This window comes from Salvelinus fontinalis, chromosome 40 (assembly GCF_029448725.1).
Source record: "Salvelinus fontinalis isolate EN_2023a chromosome 40, ASM2944872v1, whole genome shotgun sequence".
Taxonomy (NCBI): Eukaryota; Metazoa; Chordata; class Actinopteri; order Salmoniformes; family Salmonidae; genus Salvelinus; species Salvelinus fontinalis.
Genome location: NC_074704.1, coordinates 12,637,974 through 12,657,225, shown reverse-complemented (window position 1 = coordinate 12,657,225; position 19,252 = coordinate 12,637,974). Strand labels below are relative to the sequence as shown.

The 19,252-nt window shown below is 54.1% G+C and overlaps 1 protein-coding gene across 8 annotated transcripts in view; it reads left to right on the top strand.

Moving 5' to 3' along the window:
- LOC129839680 (bromodomain-containing protein 4-like) overlaps nucleotides 1-19,252 on the top strand; it is a 59,048-nt gene that overhangs the window by 30,553 nt on the left and 9,243 nt on the right. For 7 of the 8 annotated variants that reach the window (XM_055907241.1, XM_055907247.1, XM_055907239.1 and 4 more), the window contains 7 exons: nucleotides 58-318; nucleotides 938-1,030; nucleotides 4,207-4,644; nucleotides 5,054-5,869; nucleotides 13,505-13,602; nucleotides 13,875-13,983; nucleotides 14,150-14,283. In XM_055907241.1, coding sequence (XP_055763216.1) covers nucleotides 58-318; nucleotides 938-1,030; nucleotides 4,207-4,644; nucleotides 5,054-5,869; nucleotides 13,505-13,602; nucleotides 13,875-13,983; nucleotides 14,150-14,283 — 1,949 coding nt within the window. The remainder of the gene's footprint in view (nucleotides 1-57; nucleotides 319-937; nucleotides 1,031-4,206; nucleotides 4,645-5,053; nucleotides 5,870-13,504; nucleotides 13,603-13,874; nucleotides 13,984-14,149; nucleotides 14,284-19,252) is intronic. The other variant, XM_055907246.1, reaches the window with a different exon arrangement.

Here is a 19,252-nt window from a genome sequence, read left to right as displayed (position 1 = left end):
TAAAAAAATAAAAAAAGAATATTAAAAAAAATGTTAATGTACTTGTTTGTGTCCCAGGTGTGTTTGTGGGCGGGGCAGCTGACAGGTGTAAGCCAATGTCCTACGAGGAGAAACGCCAGCTCAGTCTGGACATCAATAAACTGCCCGGCGACAAGCTTGGTCGCGTCGTCCACATCATCCAATCACGAGAGCCATCGCTCAAGAACACCAACCCAGACGAGATAGAGATCGACTTTGAGACGCTGAAACCCTCGACGCTCCGAGAGCTGGAGAAATATGTCTGGACCAGCCTTAGAAAGAAGAAGAAATCCCAGCCAGGTAAGAGAGGTGGGGAGGGAGGGAGGGAGGGAGAGAGAGGGAGGGGGAGAGAGATGGAGAAATATGTCTGGACCAGCCTTAGAAAGAAGAAGAAATGCCAGCCAGGTAAGAGAGGTGGGGAGGGAGGGAGGGAGAGAGAGGGAGGGGGAGAGAGATGGAGAAATATGTCTGGACCAGCCTTAGAAAGAAGAAGAAATGCCAGCCAGGTAAGAGAGGTGGGGAGGGAGGGAGGGAGGGAGAGAGAGGGAGGGGGAGAGAGATGGAGAAATATGTCTGGACCAGCCTTAGAAGGAAGAAGAAATCCCAGCCAGGTAAGAGAGGTGGGGAGGGAGGGAGGGAGAGAGTGAGTGGTGGGAAAATAATGGAGGGAGAGAAGGAGAAAGAAGGAGAAAGAGAGTGGTGGTGAAATAATGGAGGGAGGGAGAGAAGGAGAAGGAGGGAGAGAAGGAGGGAGAGAGAAAGAGAGAGTGGTGGTGAAATAATGAAACACCAGGAGAGGAAGTATGTGTTCACCGTGGGTCTGTGTGTGAGAGAGAGAGAGATAGTGAAATAATATTGACCAGAATGACCAGTTAACCCATCCAGGGAGAGAGAGTTAACCCATCCTGTGTGTGTGAAGCAGTAGAGAAGGCTCTGGAGGTGACCAGTGTGATGAAGATGAAGACAGGATCTTCATCAGGCAGCAGTGACTCCTCTGACAGCGACGACACAGGTAACACACACACAACACTACACACACACGGCTCATAATACATAGTTTGAGTGGGGTATCACGTCGGGCAGCAGGAGTGCGCAGCTCTCAGTCAACTGGTTGTGAAGCAGCTCTCAGTCAACTGGTTGTGAAGCAGCTCTCAGTCAACTGGTTGTGAAGCAGCTCTCAGTCAACTGGTTGTGAAGCAGCGCTCAGTCAACTGGTTGTGAAGCAGCTCTCAGTCAACTGGTTGTGAAGCAGCTCTCAGTCAACTGGTTGTGAAGCAGCTCTCAGTCAACTGGTTGTGAAGCAGCTCTCAGTCAACTGGAAGCAGTCAACTGGTTGTGAAGCAGCTCTCAGTCAACTGGTTGTGAAGCAGCTCTCAGTCAACTGGTTGTGAAGCAGCTCTCAGTCAACTGGAAGCAGTCAACTGGTTGTGAAGCAGCTCTCAGTCAACTGGTTGTGAAGCAGCTCTCAGTCAACTGGTTGTGAAGCAGTCAACTGGTTGTGAAGCAGCTCTCAGTCAACTGGTTGTGAAGCAGTCAACTGGTTGTGAAGCAGCTCTCAGTCAACTGGTTGTGACGCAGTCAACTGGTTGTGAAGCAGCTCTCTGTCAACTGGTTGTGAAGCAGCTCTCTGTCAACTGGTTGTGAAGCAGCTCTCTGTCAACTGGTTGTGAAGCAGCTCTCAGTCAACTGGAAGCAGTCAACTGGTTGTGAAGCAGCTCTCAGTCAACTGGTTGTGAAGCAGCTCTCAGTCAACTGGTTGTGAAGCAGCTCTCAGTCAACTGGTTGTGAAGCAGTCAACTGGTTGTGAAGCAGCTCTCTGTCAACTGGTTGTGAAGCAGCTCTCTGTCAACTGGTTGTGAAGCAGCTCTCTGTCAACTGGTTGTGAAGCAGCTCTCTGTCAACTGGTTGTGAAGCAGCTCTCTGTCAACTGGTTGTGAAGCAGCTCTCTGTCAACTGGTTGTGAAGCAGCTCTCTGTCAACTGGTTGTGAAGCAGCTCTCTGTCAACTGGTTGTGAAGCAGCTCTCTGTCAACTGGTTGTGAAGCAGCTCTCTGTCAACTGGTTGTGAAGCAGCTCTCTGTCAACTGGTTGTGAAGCAGCTCTCTGTCAACTGGTTGTGAAGCAGCTCTCTGTCAACTGGTTGTGAAGCAGCTCTCTGTCAACTGGTTGTGAAGCAGCTCTCTGTCAACTGGTTGTGAAGCAGCTCTCTGTCAACTGGTTGTGAAGCAGCTCTCTGTCAACTGGTTGTGAAGCAGCTCTCTGTCAACTGGTTGTGAAGCAGCTCTCTGTCAACTGGTTGTGAAGCAGCTCTCTGTCAACTGGTTGTGAAGCAGCTCTCTGTCAACTGGTTGTGAAGCAGCTCTCAGTCAACTGGTTGTGAAGCAGCTCTCAGTCAACTGGTTGTGAAGCAGTCAACTGGTTGTGAAGCAGCTCTCAGTCAACTGGTTGTGAAGCAGTCAACTGGTTGTGAAGCAGCTCTCAGTCAACTGGTTGTGACGCAGTCAACTGGTTGTGAAGCATCTCTGTCAACTGGTTGTGAAGCAGCTCTCTGTCAACTGGTTGTGAAGCAGTCAACTGGTTGTGAAGCAGTCAACTGGTTGTGAAGCAGCTCTGTCAACTGGTTGTGAAGCAGCTCTCTGTCAACTGGTTGTGAAGCAGATCTCAGTCAACTGGTTGTGAAGCAGCTCTCAGTAGAACGACAGAATGCATCAGGGATTTGTGTATCTCTCTGAAGAAGTAAAGCCTGTTTCTGTGTGCCTGTTGTTGTGTCGCTAGTTAGCGTGCAGGAGACAGTTAGCGTGCAGGAGACAGTTAGCAAGTTAGCATGGAGGAGACAGTTAGCCAGTTAGCATGGAGGAGACAGTTAGCCAGTTAGCATGCAGGAGAGAGTTAGCATGCAGGAGAGAGTTAGCATGCAGGAGACGGTCATTTCTAAATGCTTCCCCCTAAAACCTTCCCAATTAAATGTCGTCTGTGAAGTAGGACCACCTGACAGAATGATATCATGATGATTTCTATCAATGCGGTGGGCATTGTACAGAAACGCCACTTAGCCAAACACAACTGTCTCTTCCTCGGTGCGCAATTGAATTAAAGGTGAACTTCAGTGTGATTTTTGTTAGTTTTTTCCCCAGACCTCAGAAGTGGCCTCCTGGTGTGATTTTAAAGTATTGCTGTGGACTTAGAACATCCAATTTAGCTAGAAAGAAACCAGGTGTGATTTTGAGAGTGAAAACAACGAGGAAAACTGAACCTTTTTTGGCAAACAAAAACAAATGTTAGAGTCTTACAAGTCGCTCACTGTTCAGTCACTAACAATAACACCCTTTTTGAGATTGTTTTTTTTCATGTCAATATAATATTAAGTTACAATGTAATGATTTGTGTGTGGAGGGTAGGTTATTATAGTTATAGACTATTAGACTATTGGCTACTTTCACCTCTTTCCACTCCTCCCCTGATCTGGGCCAATAGTTTTTCCGTTCGGGCCAGTAGCTTTCAGTTGGCACTGGCCCGGTGTGCCGCTGGGAAATTGACCTAAATGTCAAGCCCTGTACACACATCATTTTCATTATGTTGTCTCTCTCTCCCCCTCTCTCCTGCTCTCTCTCTCTCTCTCTCTCTTCTCTCCTGCTCCCTCTCCTCTCTCTCCTCTCTCTCTCCTGCTCCCTCTCCTCTCTCTCCTGCTCTCTCTCTCTCCTGCTCTCTCTCTCTCTCTCCTGCTCTCTCTCTCTCTCCTGCTCTCTCTCTCTCTCTCCTGCTCTCTCTCTCTCTCTCCTGCTCTCTCTCTCTCTCTCCTGCTCTCTCTCTCTCTCTCCTGCTCTCTCCCTCTCTCTCCTGCTCTCTCTCCTGCTCTCTCTCCTGCTCTCTCTCTCCTGCTCTCTCCTGCTCTCTCCCGCTCTCTCCCGCTCTCTCTTGCTCTCTCTCCTGCTCTCTCTCCTTCTCTCTCCTGCTCTCTCCCTCTCCTGCTCTCTCCCTCTCCTGCTCTCTCTCTCTCCTGCTCTCTCTCTCCTGCTCTCTCGCGCTCTCTCTCCTGCTCTCTCCCTCTCTCTCCTGCTCTCTCCTGCTCTCTCCCGCTCTCTCTTGCTCTCTCTCCTGCTCTCTCTCCTTCTCTCTCCTGCTCTCTCTCTCTCTCCTTCTCTCTCTCTCTCTCCTGCTCTCTCTCTCTCTCTCTCTTTCTCTCTCTCAGGGCTGGCCCCCCAGCAGCAAAAGTCCTCCTCTAGCAATATATACTGTAAGAGACCCCACCAGTCCAGCAGGGGCGGGGTCAGCATCACTGCCCCTCTGGACCCCTCCTCCTCCCCCCAGACCCCCCTAGTTCAGTCCAAACCCCCCCAGCAGCAGCATCAACACCCCTTCGCCCCCCCTCCTCCTCCCTCCATCCCCACTGTCCCCGTGACCTCTCTGGACTCCTCTTTGACCTTTGACCCCCTAGCTCACTTCCTGGCCCCCCATCTGAGCCAGCAGGTGGGGGAGCACCGCCATAATGAACTGGGGCCCCCTGCCGCCGGACCCCCCCACCTCAACGCTGCCAACACACACACACACCCGGCCACACACACCTCTGAGAGCACACAGCCCTTCCTCAACCAGCAGGCCGTCATGCCCTCCGTCATGCTCTCCCCAGGTATGTGGATGAACAGACACACACATCACACATTTCTACACTTCATTGTGTCGAGGGGTTTTGGTTTTAATGAAACATTTAGATTTTATAAATATCATTTATTTCTGTACTTACTCTTTTTGTCCCTCTCCCCCCATTCTCATCTCTTTCTCTCTCCTCCCTACCTTTTCTCTCTCCTCTCTCTCCTCCCTCCCTTTTCTCTCTCCTCCCTCCCTTCTCTCTCTCCTCCCTCCCTTTTCTCTCTCCTCCCTCCCTTCGCTCGCTCCCTTCTCTCTCACTCCTCGCTCCCTTCTCTCTCGCTCCTCGCTCCCTTCTCTCTCGCTCCTCGCTCCCTTCTCTCTCGCTCCTCGCTCCCTTCTCTCTCTCTCCTCCCTCCCTTCTCTCGCTCCTCACTCCCTTCTCTCTGTAGCACTCCACAACGCTCTCCCCCAGCAGCCGTCCCGCCCCAGCAACCGAGTGGCCCCCAAACCCCCTCAGCCTCCCCCCTCCTCCGCTCCTCCTCCCCCCCAGCCCTCCCTCCACATTCCCCAACCCTCCCTCCCCATTCCCCAACCCTCCCTCCCTCGCCCTTGTGTCCCCTCTCCCCCCACCCCCCACGGAATCCTGGGGGTCTCGGCCCAACCCCCTCAAGCCCTATTTGAGGACGACGAGGAGGCGGTGCCCACTAACTCTGAAACCCCTCCCCTCCCGCTCAGCCAGATGCACATGTACCTGCAGTCGTCTCGGCCCCCGGCACACATACACCCCCACACACAGTCTCCTGTGCGGGTCCAGTCTCAGCTCATGTACCGGGCCCCGGCCCACACACAGTCTCCTGTGCGGGTCCAGTCTCAGCTCATGTCCCGGGCCCCGGCCCACACACAGTCTCCTGGGCGGGTCCAGTCTCAACTCATGTCCCGGGCCCCGGCCCACACACAGTCTCCTGTGCGGGTCCAGTCTCAGCTCATGTCCCGGCCCCCGGCCCACACACAGTCTCCTGGGCGGGTCCAGTCTCAGCTCATGCAGGCCATGCAGACTCAGTCACAGGCAGCGGCCGCTCCAACCCAGCAACAGCAGAGGCTCGCAACACATCCTCACTCACACCCTCACTCACACATGCAGCAGGCGGGACAGGGGATGTCGTTCCCCCAGCAACAGAGCACCATGCACCCGGCACAGAAAGGGCTTAAGCAGATACTACATCCACAACCATCACCACGGATCAAAACTGAGCCTTTCAATACAGGTAGGAGAGATAAGACACGCACACTCAAGCACACGCACACTCAAGCACACGCACACTCAAGCACACGCACACTCAAGCACACGCACACTCAAGCACACGCACACTCAAGCACACGCACACTCAAGCACACGCACACTCAAGCACACGCACACTCAAGCACACGCACGCGTGCAGACAGACACGCAGACAGACACGCAGACAGACACGCAGACAGACACGCAGACAGACACGCAGACAGACACGCAGACAGACAGACACGCAGGCAGACAGACACGCAGGCAGACAGACACGCAGGCAGGCAGACACGCAGGCAGGCAGACACGCAGGCAGGCAGACACGCAGGCAGGCAGACACGCAGGCAGGCAGACACGCAGGCAGGCAGACACGCAGGCAGGCAGACAGACAGACAGACAGACACGCAGGCAGACAGACAGACAGACACGCAGGCAGACAGACAGACAGACACGCAGGCAGACAGACAGACAGACACGCAGGCAGACAGACAGACAGACACGCAGGCAGGCAGACAGACAGACACGCAGGCAGACAGACAGACAGACACGCAGGCAGGCAGACAGACAGACAGGCAGACAGACAGACACGCAGGCAGGCAGACAGACACGCAGGCAGGCAGACAGACACGCAGGCAGGCAGACAGACACGCAGGCAGGCAGACAGACACGCAGGCAGGCAGACAGACACGCAGGCAGGCAGACAGACACGCAGGCAGGCAGGCAGACACGCAGGCAGGCAGGCAGACACGCAGGCAGGCAGGCAGACACGCAGGCAGGCAGGCAGACACGCAGGCAGGCAGGCAGACACGCAGGCAGGCAGACACGCAGGCAGGCAGACACGCAGGCAGGCACGCAGGCAGACAGACAGACACGCAGGCAGACAGACAGACACGCAGGCAGACAGACAGACACGCAGGCAGACAGACAGACAGACACGCAGGCAGACAGACACGCAGGCAGACACGCAGGCAGACAGACAGACACGCAGGCAGACACGCAGGCAGACAGACAGACACGCAGGCAGACAGACAGACAGACACGCAGGCAGGCAGACAGACAGACAGACACGCAGGCAGGCAGACAGACAGACAGACACGCAGGCAGACACGCAGACAGACAGACAGACACGCAGGCAGACAGACAGACACGCAGGCAGACAGACAGACACGCAGGCAGACAGACAGACACGCAGGCAGACAGACAGACACGCAGGCAGACAGACAGACAGGCAGGCAGACAGACAGACACGCAGGCAGACACGCAGGCAGACACGCAGGCAGACACGCAGGCAGACACGCAGGCAGGCAGACACGCAGGCAGGCAGACACGCAGGCAGGCAGACACGCAGGCAGGCAGACACGCAGGCAGGCAGACACGCAGGCAGGCAGACACGCAGGCAGGCAGACAGACAGACAGGCAGACAGGCAGGCAGACAGACAGGCAGGCAGACAGACACGCAGGCAGGCAGACAGACAGACAGACACGCAGGCAGGCAGACAGACAGACAGACACGCAGGCAGGCAGACAGACACGCAGGCAGGCAGACAGACACGCAGGCAGGCAGACAGACACGCAGGCAGGCAGGCAGACAGACACGCAGGCAGACAGACAGGCAGGCAGGCAGACAGACAGGCAGGCAGGCAGACAGACAGGCAGGCAGGCAGACAGACACGCAGGCAGACAGACAGACAGACACGCAGGCAGGCAGACAGACAGACAGGCAGACAGACAGACACGCAGGCAGGCAGACAGACACGCAGGCAGGCAGACAGACACGCAGGCAGGCAGACAGACACGCAGGCAGGCAGACAGACACGCAGGCAGGCAGACAGACACGCAGGCAGGCAGGCAGACACGCAGGCAGGCAGGCAGACACGCAGGCAGGCAGGCAGACACGCAGGCAGGCAGGCAGACACGCAGGCAGGCAGACACGCAGGCAGGCAGACACGCAGGCAGGCACGCAGGCAGACAGACAGACACGCAGGCAGACAGACAGACACGCAGGCAGACAGACAGACACGCAGGCAGACAGACAGACAGACACGCAGGCAGACAGACACGCAGGCAGACACGCAGGCAGACAGACAGACACGCAGGCAGACACGCAGGCAGACAGACAGACACGCAGGCAGACAGACAGACAGACACGCAGGCAGGCAGACAGACAGACAGACACGCAGGCAGGCAGACAGACAGACAGACACGCAGGCAGACACGCAGACAGACAGACAGACACGCAGGCAGACAGACAGACACGCAGGCAGACAGACAGACACGCAGGCAGACAGACAGACACGCAGGCAGACAGACAGACACGCAGGCAGACAGACAGACAGGCAGGCAGACAGACAGACACGCAGGCAGACACGCAGGCAGACACGCAGGCAGACACGCAGGCAGGCAGACACGCAGGCAGGCAGACACGCAGGCAGGCAGACACGCAGGCAGGCAGACACGCAGGCAGGCAGACACGCAGGCAGGCAGACACGCAGGCAGGCAGACAGACAGACAGGCAGACAGACACGCAGGCAGACAGACAGACAGACACGCAGGCAGACAGACAGACAGACACGCAGGCAGACAGACAGACAGACACGCAGGCAGACAGACAGACAGACACGCAGGCAGGCAGACAGACAGACACGCAGGCAGACAGACAGACAGACACGCAGGCAGGCAGACAGACAGACAGGCAGACAGACAGACACGCAGGCAGGCAGACAGACACGCAGGCAGGCAGACAGACACGCAGGCAGGCAGACAGACACGCAGGCAGGCAGACAGACACGCAGGCAGGCAGACAGACACGCAGGCAGGCAGACAGACACGCAGGCAGGCAGGCAGACACGCAGGCAGGCAGGCAGACACGCAGGCAGGCAGGCAGACACGCAGGCAGGCAGGCAGACACGCAGGCAGGCAGGCAGACACGCAGGCAGGCAGACACGCAGGCAGGCAGACACGCAGGCAGGCACGCAGGCAGACAGACAGACACGCAGGCAGACAGACAGACACGCAGGCAGACAGACAGACACGCAGGCAGACAGACAGACAGACACGCAGGCAGACAGACACGCAGGCAGACACGCAGGCAGACAGACAGACACGCAGGCAGACACGCAGGCAGACAGACAGACACGCAGGCAGACAGACAGACAGACACGCAGGCAGGCAGACAGACAGACAGACACGCAGGCAGGCAGACAGACAGACAGACACGCAGGCAGACACGCAGACAGACAGACAGACACGCAGGCAGACAGACAGACACGCAGGCAGACAGACAGACACGCAGGCAGACAGACAGACACGCAGGCAGACAGACAGACACGCAGGCAGACAGACAGACAGGCAGGCAGACAGACAGACACGCAGGCAGACACGCAGGCAGACACGCAGGCAGACACGCAGGCAGACACGCAGGCAGGCAGACACGCAGGCAGGCAGACACGCAGGCAGGCAGACACGCAGGCAGGCAGACACGCAGGCAGGCAGACACGCAGGCAGGCAGACACGCAGGCAGGCAGACAGACAGACAGGCAGACAGGCAGGCAGACAGACAGGCAGGCAGACAGACACGCAGGCAGGCAGACAGACAGACAGACACGCAGGCAGGCAGACAGACAGACAGACACGCAGGCAGGCAGACAGACACGCAGGCAGGCAGACAGACACGCAGGCAGGCAGACAGACACGCAGGCAGGCAGGCAGACAGACACGCAGGCAGACAGACAGGCAGGCAGGCAGACAGACAGGCAGGCAGGCAGACAGACAGGCAGGCAGGCAGACAGACAGGCAGGCAGGCAGACAGACACGCAGGCAGACAGACAGACAGACACGCAGGCAGGCAGACAGACAGACAGGCAGACAGACAGACACGCAGGCAGGCAGACAGACACGCAGGCAGGCAGACAGACACGCAGGCAGGCAGACAGACACGCAGGCAGGCAGACAGACACGCAGGCAGGCAGACAGACACGCAGGCAGGCAGACAGACACGCAGGCAGGCAGGCAGACACGCAGGCAGGCAGGCAGACACGCAGGCAGGCAGGCAGACACGCAGGCAGGCAGGCAGACACGCAGGCAGGCAGGCAGACACGCAGGCAGGCAGACACGCAGGCAGGCAGACACGCAGGCAGGCACGCAGGCAGACAGACAGACACGCAGGCAGACAGACAGACACGCAGGCAGACAGACAGACACGCAGGCAGACAGACAGACAGACACGCAGGCAGACAGACACGCAGGCAGACACGCAGGCAGACAGACAGACACGCAGGCAGACACGCAGGCAGACAGACAGACACGCAGGCAGACAGACAGACAGACACGCAGGCAGGCAGACAGACAGACAGACACGCAGGCAGGCAGACAGACAGACAGACACGCAGGCAGACACGCAGACAGACAGACAGACACGCAGGCAGACAGACAGACACGCAGGCAGACAGACAGACACGCAGGCAGACAGACAGACACGCAGGCAGACAGACAGACACGCAGGCAGACAGACAGACAGGCAGGCAGACAGACAGACACGCAGGCAGACACGCAGGCAGACACGCAGGCAGACACGCAGGCAGGCAGACACGCAGGCAGGCAGACACGCAGGCAGGCAGACACGCAGGCAGGCAGACACGCAGGCAGGCAGACACGCAGGCAGGCAGACACGCAGGCAGGCAGACACGCAGGCAGGCAGACAGACAGACAGGCAGACAGGCAGGCAGACAGACAGGCAGGCAGACAGACACGCAGGCAGGCAGACAGACAGACACGCAGGCAGGCAGACAGACAGACAGACACGCAGGCAGGCAGACAGACACGCAGGCAGGCAGACAGACACGCAGGCAGGCAGACAGACACGCAGGCAGGCAGGCAGACAGACACGCAGGCAGACAGACAGGCAGGCAGGCAGACAGACAGGCAGGCAGGCAGACAGACAGGCAGGCAGGCAGACAGACACGCAGGCAGGCAGGCAGACAGACACGCAGGCAGGCAGACAGACACGCAGGCAGGCAGGCAGACAGACACGCAGGCAGGCAGGCAGACAGACACGCAGGCAGGCAGGCAGACAGACACGCAGGCAGGCAGACAGACAGACACGCAGGCAGGCAGACAGACACGCAGGCAGGCAGACAGACACGCAGGCAGACAGACACGCAGGCAGGCAGACAGACACGCAGGCAGGCAGACAGACACGCAGGCAGGCAGACAGACACGCAGGCAGGCAGACAGACACGCAGGCAGGCAGACAGACACGCAGGCAGGCAGACACGCAGGCAGACACGCAGACAGACACGCAGGCAGGCAGACAGACACGCAGGCAGGCAGGCAGACACGCAGGCAGGCAGGCAGACACGCAGGCAGGCAGGCAGACACGCAGGCAGGCAGGCAGACACGCAGGCAGGCAGGCAGACACGCAGGCAGGCAGGCAGACACGCAGGCAGGCAGACACGCAGGCAGGCAGACACGCAGGCAGGCAGACACGCAGGCAGGCAGACAGACAGGCAGACACGCAGGCAGACAGACAGACACGCAGGCAGACAGACAGACACGCAGGCAGACAGACAGACACGCAGGCAGACAGACAGACAGACACGCAGGCAGACAGACACGCAGGCAGACACGCAGGCAGACAGACAGACACGCAGGCAGACACGCAGGCAGGCAGACAGACAGACAGGCAGACACGCAGGCAGACAGACAGACACGCAGGCAGACAGACAGACACGCAGGCAGACAGACAGACACGCAGGCAGACAGACAGACACGCAGGCAGACAGACAGACACGCAGGCAGACAGACAGACACGCAGGCAGACAGACAGACACGCAGGCAGACAGACACGCAGGCAGACAGACAGGCAGGCAGACAGACAGACACGCAGGCAGACACGCAGGCAGACACGCAGGCAGGCAGACACGCAGGCAGGCAGACACGCAGGCAGGCAGACAGACAGGCAGACAGGCAGGCAGACAGACACGCAGGCAGGCAGACAGACAGACAGACACGCAGGCAGGCAGGCAGGCAGACAGACACGCAGGCAGGCAGACAGACACGCAGGCAGGCAGACAGACACGCAGGCAGGCAGACACGCAGGCAGACACGCAGGCAGACACGCAGGCCGGCAGGCCGGCAGACAGACACGCAGGCCGGCAGACAGACACGCAGGCAGGCAGACAGACACGCAGGCAGGCAGACAGACACGCAGGCAGGCAGGCAGACAGACACGCAGGCAGGCAGACAGACAGGCAGGCAGGCAGACAGACACGCAGGCAGGCAGACAGACACGCAGGCAGGCAGGCAGACAGACACGCAGGCAGGCAGACAGACACGCAGGCAGGCAGGCAGACAGACACGCAGGCAGGCAGGCAGACAGACACGCAGGCAGGCAGACAGACACGCAGGCAGGCAGACAGACACGCAGGCAGGCAGACAGACACGCAGGCAGGCAGACAGACACGCAGGCAGGCAGACAGACACGCAGGCAGGCAGACAGACACGCAGGCAGGCAGACAGACACGCAGGCAGGCAGACAGACACGCAGGCAGGCAGACACGCAGGCAGACACGCAGGCAGACACGCAGGCAGACACGCAGGCCGGCAGGCAGACAGGCAGACACGCAGGCCGGCAGGCAGACACGCAGGCAGGCAGGCAGACACGCAGGCAGGCAGGCAGACACGCAGGCAGGCAGGCAGACACGCAGGCAGGCAGGCAGACACGCAGGCAGGCAGGCAGACACGCAGGCAGGCAGGCAGACACGCAGGCAGGCAGGCAGACAGACAGACAGACACGCAGGCCGGCAGACAGACAGACACGCAGGCAGGCAGACACGCAGGCAGGCAGACACGCAGGCAGACAGACACGCAGACAGACACGCAGACAGACAGACACGCAGGCAGGCAGGCAGACACGCAGGCAGACAGACACGCAGACAGACAGACAGACAGGCAGACAGACAGGCAGACAGACACGCAGGCAGGCAGACAGACACGCAGGCAGGCAGGCAGACACGCAGGCAGACAGACACGCAGGCAGACAGACACGCAGGCAGACAGACACGCAGGCAGACAGACACGCAGGCAGACAGACACGCAGACAGACAGACACGCAGACAGACACGCAGGCAGGCAGACAGACACGCAGGCAGGCAGACAGACAGACAGACAGGCAGACAACACCCACTAGAGGGATTCTTAGATCCCGAAAAAGGAAGATCTGAACCGAATTGGATCCGTGAAATTTCCCGTTGGACACAGACCGGAAATATCCAAGTCGATTCGGATCCGAGGTGGACCAGATCCAACCCAAAGCATGTCCGAGATGAGGGGGAATCAGATCCAAATTGGGTCGGGTCTATATCAGTTAAAAAATGGGTCTTCATTGCTGCTCAAAGCCAGCAGAACTGTTTTGACTTGATTTATGCTTTTGACTGAACCAACTGCCATGTGCACCAAATGTGACATATATAGAGGATATTTATTTTCATCAATATAATATTGGATCTGGTCGGTATTTGACATATTTTCAGACTGTTTGGATCTCAGGTAATCAGGTTAGGGTATATCCGTGAAGACCTCTACCCCACTATTTTCCATACTGGTGTTTCTCCCGTTGTGATAGGTCCTCGTAGGGAGAGCCCCTCCCCTCTGATGATACATTCTCCCCAGATGCCTCAGTTCCCACCAATGAGACAGTCCCCTTCCCAGCCCAAGAAACCTGTGAGTACACAGAGTGTGTGTGTACAGTGTGTGTGTTTGTGTACTGTACATTGTGTGTGTGTACAGTGTGTGTGTTTGTGTACTGTACATTGTGTGTGCGTTAACTCTGTGTTCTCTAGAACCAGAGGGGGTTATTAAAGGTTAAAGAGGACCTGTGTGTGTGTGTGTGTGTGTGTGTGTGTGTGTGTGTGTGTGTGTGTGTGTGTGTGTGTGTGTGTGTGTGTGTGTGTGTGTGTGTGTGTGTGTGTGTTAACCCTGTGTGTTCACTGCAGAACCAAAGGGTGAAAGAGGAGAAGCCGCTCCGCTCCCCGGTGCTGCCCCCCTCCCCCTTCAGCCCCGCCCAGCGACACCACAAACCACAAGACAACAAACACACACACAGTGAGTACACACACCTGGCTCTGTGTGTGTGTGTGTGTAAGAAGCGTTAGGGAGAGAGCGGCAGAGATTTGTCTGTGTCTCTGCCTCGACGGTAGAGTGTCTCTATTTTAGAATTTCTTCACAGTGAATAGGTCACCTGTATCAACCAATCAATTGACTCCTGCAGGATCAGATGTGAAGCTATTGGACGGTTCTCATCCTGGGCTCTGCCTCCCGAACTCCCCGGCCCCTCCCCCTTCCCATCAGGACAGCAAACTGAAGCAGGAGGCTAAAACACCCATCACTGCCAAGAAGACACAGGTGAGAGAGAGTCAGAATCATACTAGAACAAAGCATGTATATTCAGGACTTCATTTAAAGGAGAAGTTTCCTTTTTTATAACCAAATCTCACATTTTTTTTATATGTAAATGGCATATTATAGAAGGGTCCATGTGATTTCACATGTTTTGAGAAACCTGAGCAAATCACTTCCTCATCCTCGTTGTGTAGTATGGGAGCTCTGATACAAACATGAACAAAGACTTAAAAAACACCCAAATAGGAAGCAGATCACTTCCTCGTTGTGTAGTATGGGAGCTCTGATACAAACATGAACAAAGACTTCAAAAACACCCAAATAGGAAGCAGATCACTTCCTCATCCTTGTTGTGTAGTATGGGAGCTCTGATACAAACATGAACAAAGACTTAAAAAACACCCAAATAGGAAGCAGATCACTTCCTCATCCTCGTTGTGTAGTATGGGAGCTTTGATACAAACATGAACAAAGACTTCAAAAACACCCAAATAGGAAGCAGATCACTTCCTCATCCTCGTTGTGTAGTATGGGAGCTCTGATACAAACATGAACAAAGACTTAAAAAACACCCAAATAGGAAATAGATCACTTCCTCATCCTCGTTGTGTAGTATGGGAGCTCTGATACAAACTTGAACAAAGACTTCAAAAACACCCAAATAGGAAGCAGATCACTTCCTCATCCTCGTTGTGTAGTATGGGAGCTCTGATACAAACATGAACAAAGACTTCAAAAACACCCAAATAGGAAATAGATCACTTCCTCATCCTCGTTGTGTAGTATGGGAGCTCTGATACAAACTTGAACAAAGACTTCAAAAACACCCAAATAGGAAGCAGATCACTTCCTCATCCTCGTTGTGTAGTATGGGAGCTCTGATACAAACATGAACAAAGACTTAAAAAACACCCAAATAGGAAATAGATCACTTCCTCATCCTCGTTGTGTAGTATGGGAGCTCTGATACAAACTTGAACAAAGACTTCAAAAACACCCAAATAGGAAGCAGATCACTTCCTCATCCTCGTTGTGTAGTATGGGAGCTCTGATACAAACATGAACAAAGACTTCAAAAACACCCAAATAGGAAGCAGATCACTTCCTCATCCTCGTTGTGTAGTATGGGAGCTCTGATACAAACATGAACAAAGACTTCAAAAACACCCAAATAGGAAGCAGATCACTTCCTCATCCTCGTTGTGTAGTATGGGAGCTCTGATACAAACATGAACAAAGACTTCAAAAACACCCAAACAGGAAGCAGATCACTTCCTCATCCTCGTTGTGTAGTATGGGAGCTCTGATACAAACATGAACAAAGACTTCAAAAACACCCAAATAGGAAGCAGATCACTTCCTCATCCTCGTTGTGTAGTATGGGAGCTCTGATACAAACATGAACAAAGACTTCAAAAACACCCAAACAGGAAGCAGATCACTTCCTCATCCTCGTTGTGTAGTATGGGAGCTCTGATACAAACATGAACAAAGACTTCAAAAACACCCAAACAGGAAGCAGATCACTTCCTCATCCTCGTTGTGTAGTATGGGAGCTCTGATACAAACATGAACAAAGACTTCAAAAACACCCAAATAGGAAGCAGATCACTTCCTCATCCTCGTTGTGTAGTATATGGGGGCCCCGAAAAAACACAAAGGCTCCAAAAACACCCAGATATGTCCTTTTATAAAGGACAAAGCTGTCAGTGTTGTAATGCAGGTGTGTAGATGTTGTCTGCATGACGTTGGGTCATTCTGAACTTCAGCCACAACGCTGTATTCCATTTTGTTCAACTAAAGAGATATTTCTATGCACATGTGTGTACTTCCTCGTTCCAAACCCCTTAGGGGGGTTCAGAAGCACACTGCAGTCTGCAATAAGGTGTCTGCTGTAAAAACACAGCAGGCGGTTACTCATCTACAATAAGGTGTCTGCTGTAAAAACACAGCAGGCGGTTACTAATATACAATAAGGTGTCTGCTGTAAAAACACAGCTGGCGGTTACTAATCTACAATAAGGTGTCTTCTGTAAAAACACAGCTGGCGGTTACTCATCTACAATAAGGTGTCTGCTGTAAAAACACAGCAGGCGGTTACTAATCTACAATAAGGTGTCTGCTGTAAAAACACAGCTGGTGGTTACTAATCTACAATAAGGTGTCTGCTGTAAAAACACAGCAGGCGGTTACTAATATACAATAAGGTGTCTGCTGTAAAAACACAGCAGGCGGTTACTCATTTTTTACATTTACATTTTAGTCATTTAGCAGACGTTCTTATCCAGACCGACTTACAGTAGAGTGCATACATTTCATTACATTTTACATACTGAGACAAGGATATCCCTACCGGCCAAACCCTCCCTAACCCGGACGACGCTATGCCAATTGTGCGTCGCCCCACGGACCTCCCGGTTGCGGCCGGCTGCGACAGAGCCTGGGCGCGAACCCAGCCCAGCCTGGGCGCGAACCCAGAGACTCTGGTGGCGCAGCTAGCACTGCGATGCAGTACCCTAGACCACTGTGCCACCCGGGGAATATAGACCACTGCGCCACCCTTACTCATCTGCAATAAGGTGTCTGCTGTAAAAACACAGCAGGCGGTTACTCATCTACAATAAGGTGTCTGCTGTAAAAACACAGCTGGCGGTTACTAATATACAATAAGGTGTCTGCTGTAAAAACACAGCTGGCGGTTACTCATCTACAATAAGGTGTCTGCTGTAAAAACACAGCAGGCGGTTACTCATCTACAATAAGGTGTCTGCTGTAAAAACACAGCAGGCGGTTACTCATCTGCAATAAGGTGTCTGCTGTAAAAACACAGCAGGCGGTTACTAATATACAATAAGGTGTCTGCTGTAAAAACACAGCTGGCGGTTACTCATCTACAATAAGGTGTCTGCTGTAAAAACACAGCTGGCGGTTACTCATCTACAATAAGGTGTCTGCTGTAAAAACACAGCAGGCGGTTACTCATCTACAATAAGATGTCTGCTGTAAAAACACAGCAGGCGGTTACTCATCTACAATAAGGTGTCTGCTGTAAAAACACAGCAGGCGGTTACTCATCTACAATAAGGTGTCTGCTGTAAAAACACAGCTGGCGGTTACTAATCTACAATAAGGTGTCTGCTGTAAAAACACAGCTGGTGGTTACTAATCTACAATAAGGTGTCTGCTGTAAAAACACAGCAGGCGGTTACTAATATACAATAAGGTGTCTGCCGTAAAAACACAGCTGGCGGTTACTAATCTACAATAAGGTGTCTGCTGTAAAAACACAGCTGGCGGTTACTAATCTACAATAAGGTGGCTGCTGTAAAAACACAGCTGGCGGTTACTCATCTACAATAAGGTGTCTGCTGTAAAAACACAGCAGGCGGTTACTAATCTACAATAAGGTGTCTGCTGTAAAAACACAGCTGGCGGTTACTCATCTACAATAAGGTGTCTGCTGTAAAAACACAGCAGGCGGTTACTCATCTACAATAAGGTGGCTGCTGTAAAAACACAGCAGGCGGTTACTCATCTACAATAAGGTGTCTGCTGTAAAAACACAGCAGGCGGTTACTCATCTACAATAAGGTGTCTGCTGTAAAAACACAGCTGGCGGTTACTCATCTACAATAAGGTGTCTGCTGTAAAAACACAGCAGGCGGTTACTCATCTACAATAAGGTGTCTGCTGTAAAAACACAGCTGGCGGTTACTCATCTACAATAAGCTGTCTGCTGTAAAAACATACAGCTGGCGGTTACTAATATACCAAGCTAGCTAGTTATGTTTCCCTTTCAAACCGCTACGCTACCGACATGTCTGACTACGAATACAAAAAGGAAGTGTTAGAATTTGGGGCCGGGCCTTATTTATTTGAACCGGAATACACCGACGAGGATCTTTAGCAGAGCAGAGAGCAAGAGAGCGAGGTGTTCAACCAGAAGCTGAGGCCCGACTCGGGACGGGTGGTGCACTGATTAGCGACGCCCACTGAAGACGAGTGTCTTTGCTGCGCGGAGTGGGACCTGCATGTGCCAGCCTTGTAAAATCTAGATGTGTCTGGTGACGAGACACCGTTGTCCCGCTAGCGCACCCCACTCTGGGCAACAAGTGACGATGACTTTTCAGCACGCATCTTCCCTGCAGTTCTAGTTCTCCACTCTGGGCAACAAATTGAGTAATGGAAGAACATGTGTAAAACTTTTATTTCACTGTTGAAGAACATATAATAACATATTGACAGTAGCATGGACTACATGGTGGATGGGAGGATACATATTGACAGTAGCATGGACTACATGGTGGATGGGAGGATACATATTGACAGTATCATGGACTACATGGTGGATGGGAGGATACATATTGACAGTATCAGTTCAGTAACATGGACTACATGGTGGATGGGAGGATACATATTGACAGTAGCATGGACTACATGGTGGATGGGAGGATACATATTGACAGTAACATGGACTACATGGTGGATGGGAGGATACATATTGACAGTAACATGGACTACATGGTGGATGGGAGGATACATATTGACAGTAACATGGACTACATGGTGGATGGGAGGATACATATTGACAGTAGCATGGACTACATGGTGGATGGGAGGATACATATTGACAGTAACATGGACTACATGGTGGATGGGAGGATACATATTGACAGTAGCATGGACTACATGGTGGATGGGAGGATACATATTGACAGTAACATGGACTACATGGTGGATGGGAGGATACATATTGACAGTAGCATGGACTACATGGTGGATGGGAGGATACATATTGACAGTAACATGGACTACATGGTGGATGGGAGGATACATATTGACAGTAGCATGGACTACATGGTGGATGGGAGGATACATATTGACAGTAACATGGACTACATGGTGGATGGGAGGATACATATTGACAGTAACATGGACTACATGGTGGATGGGAGGATACATATTGACAGTA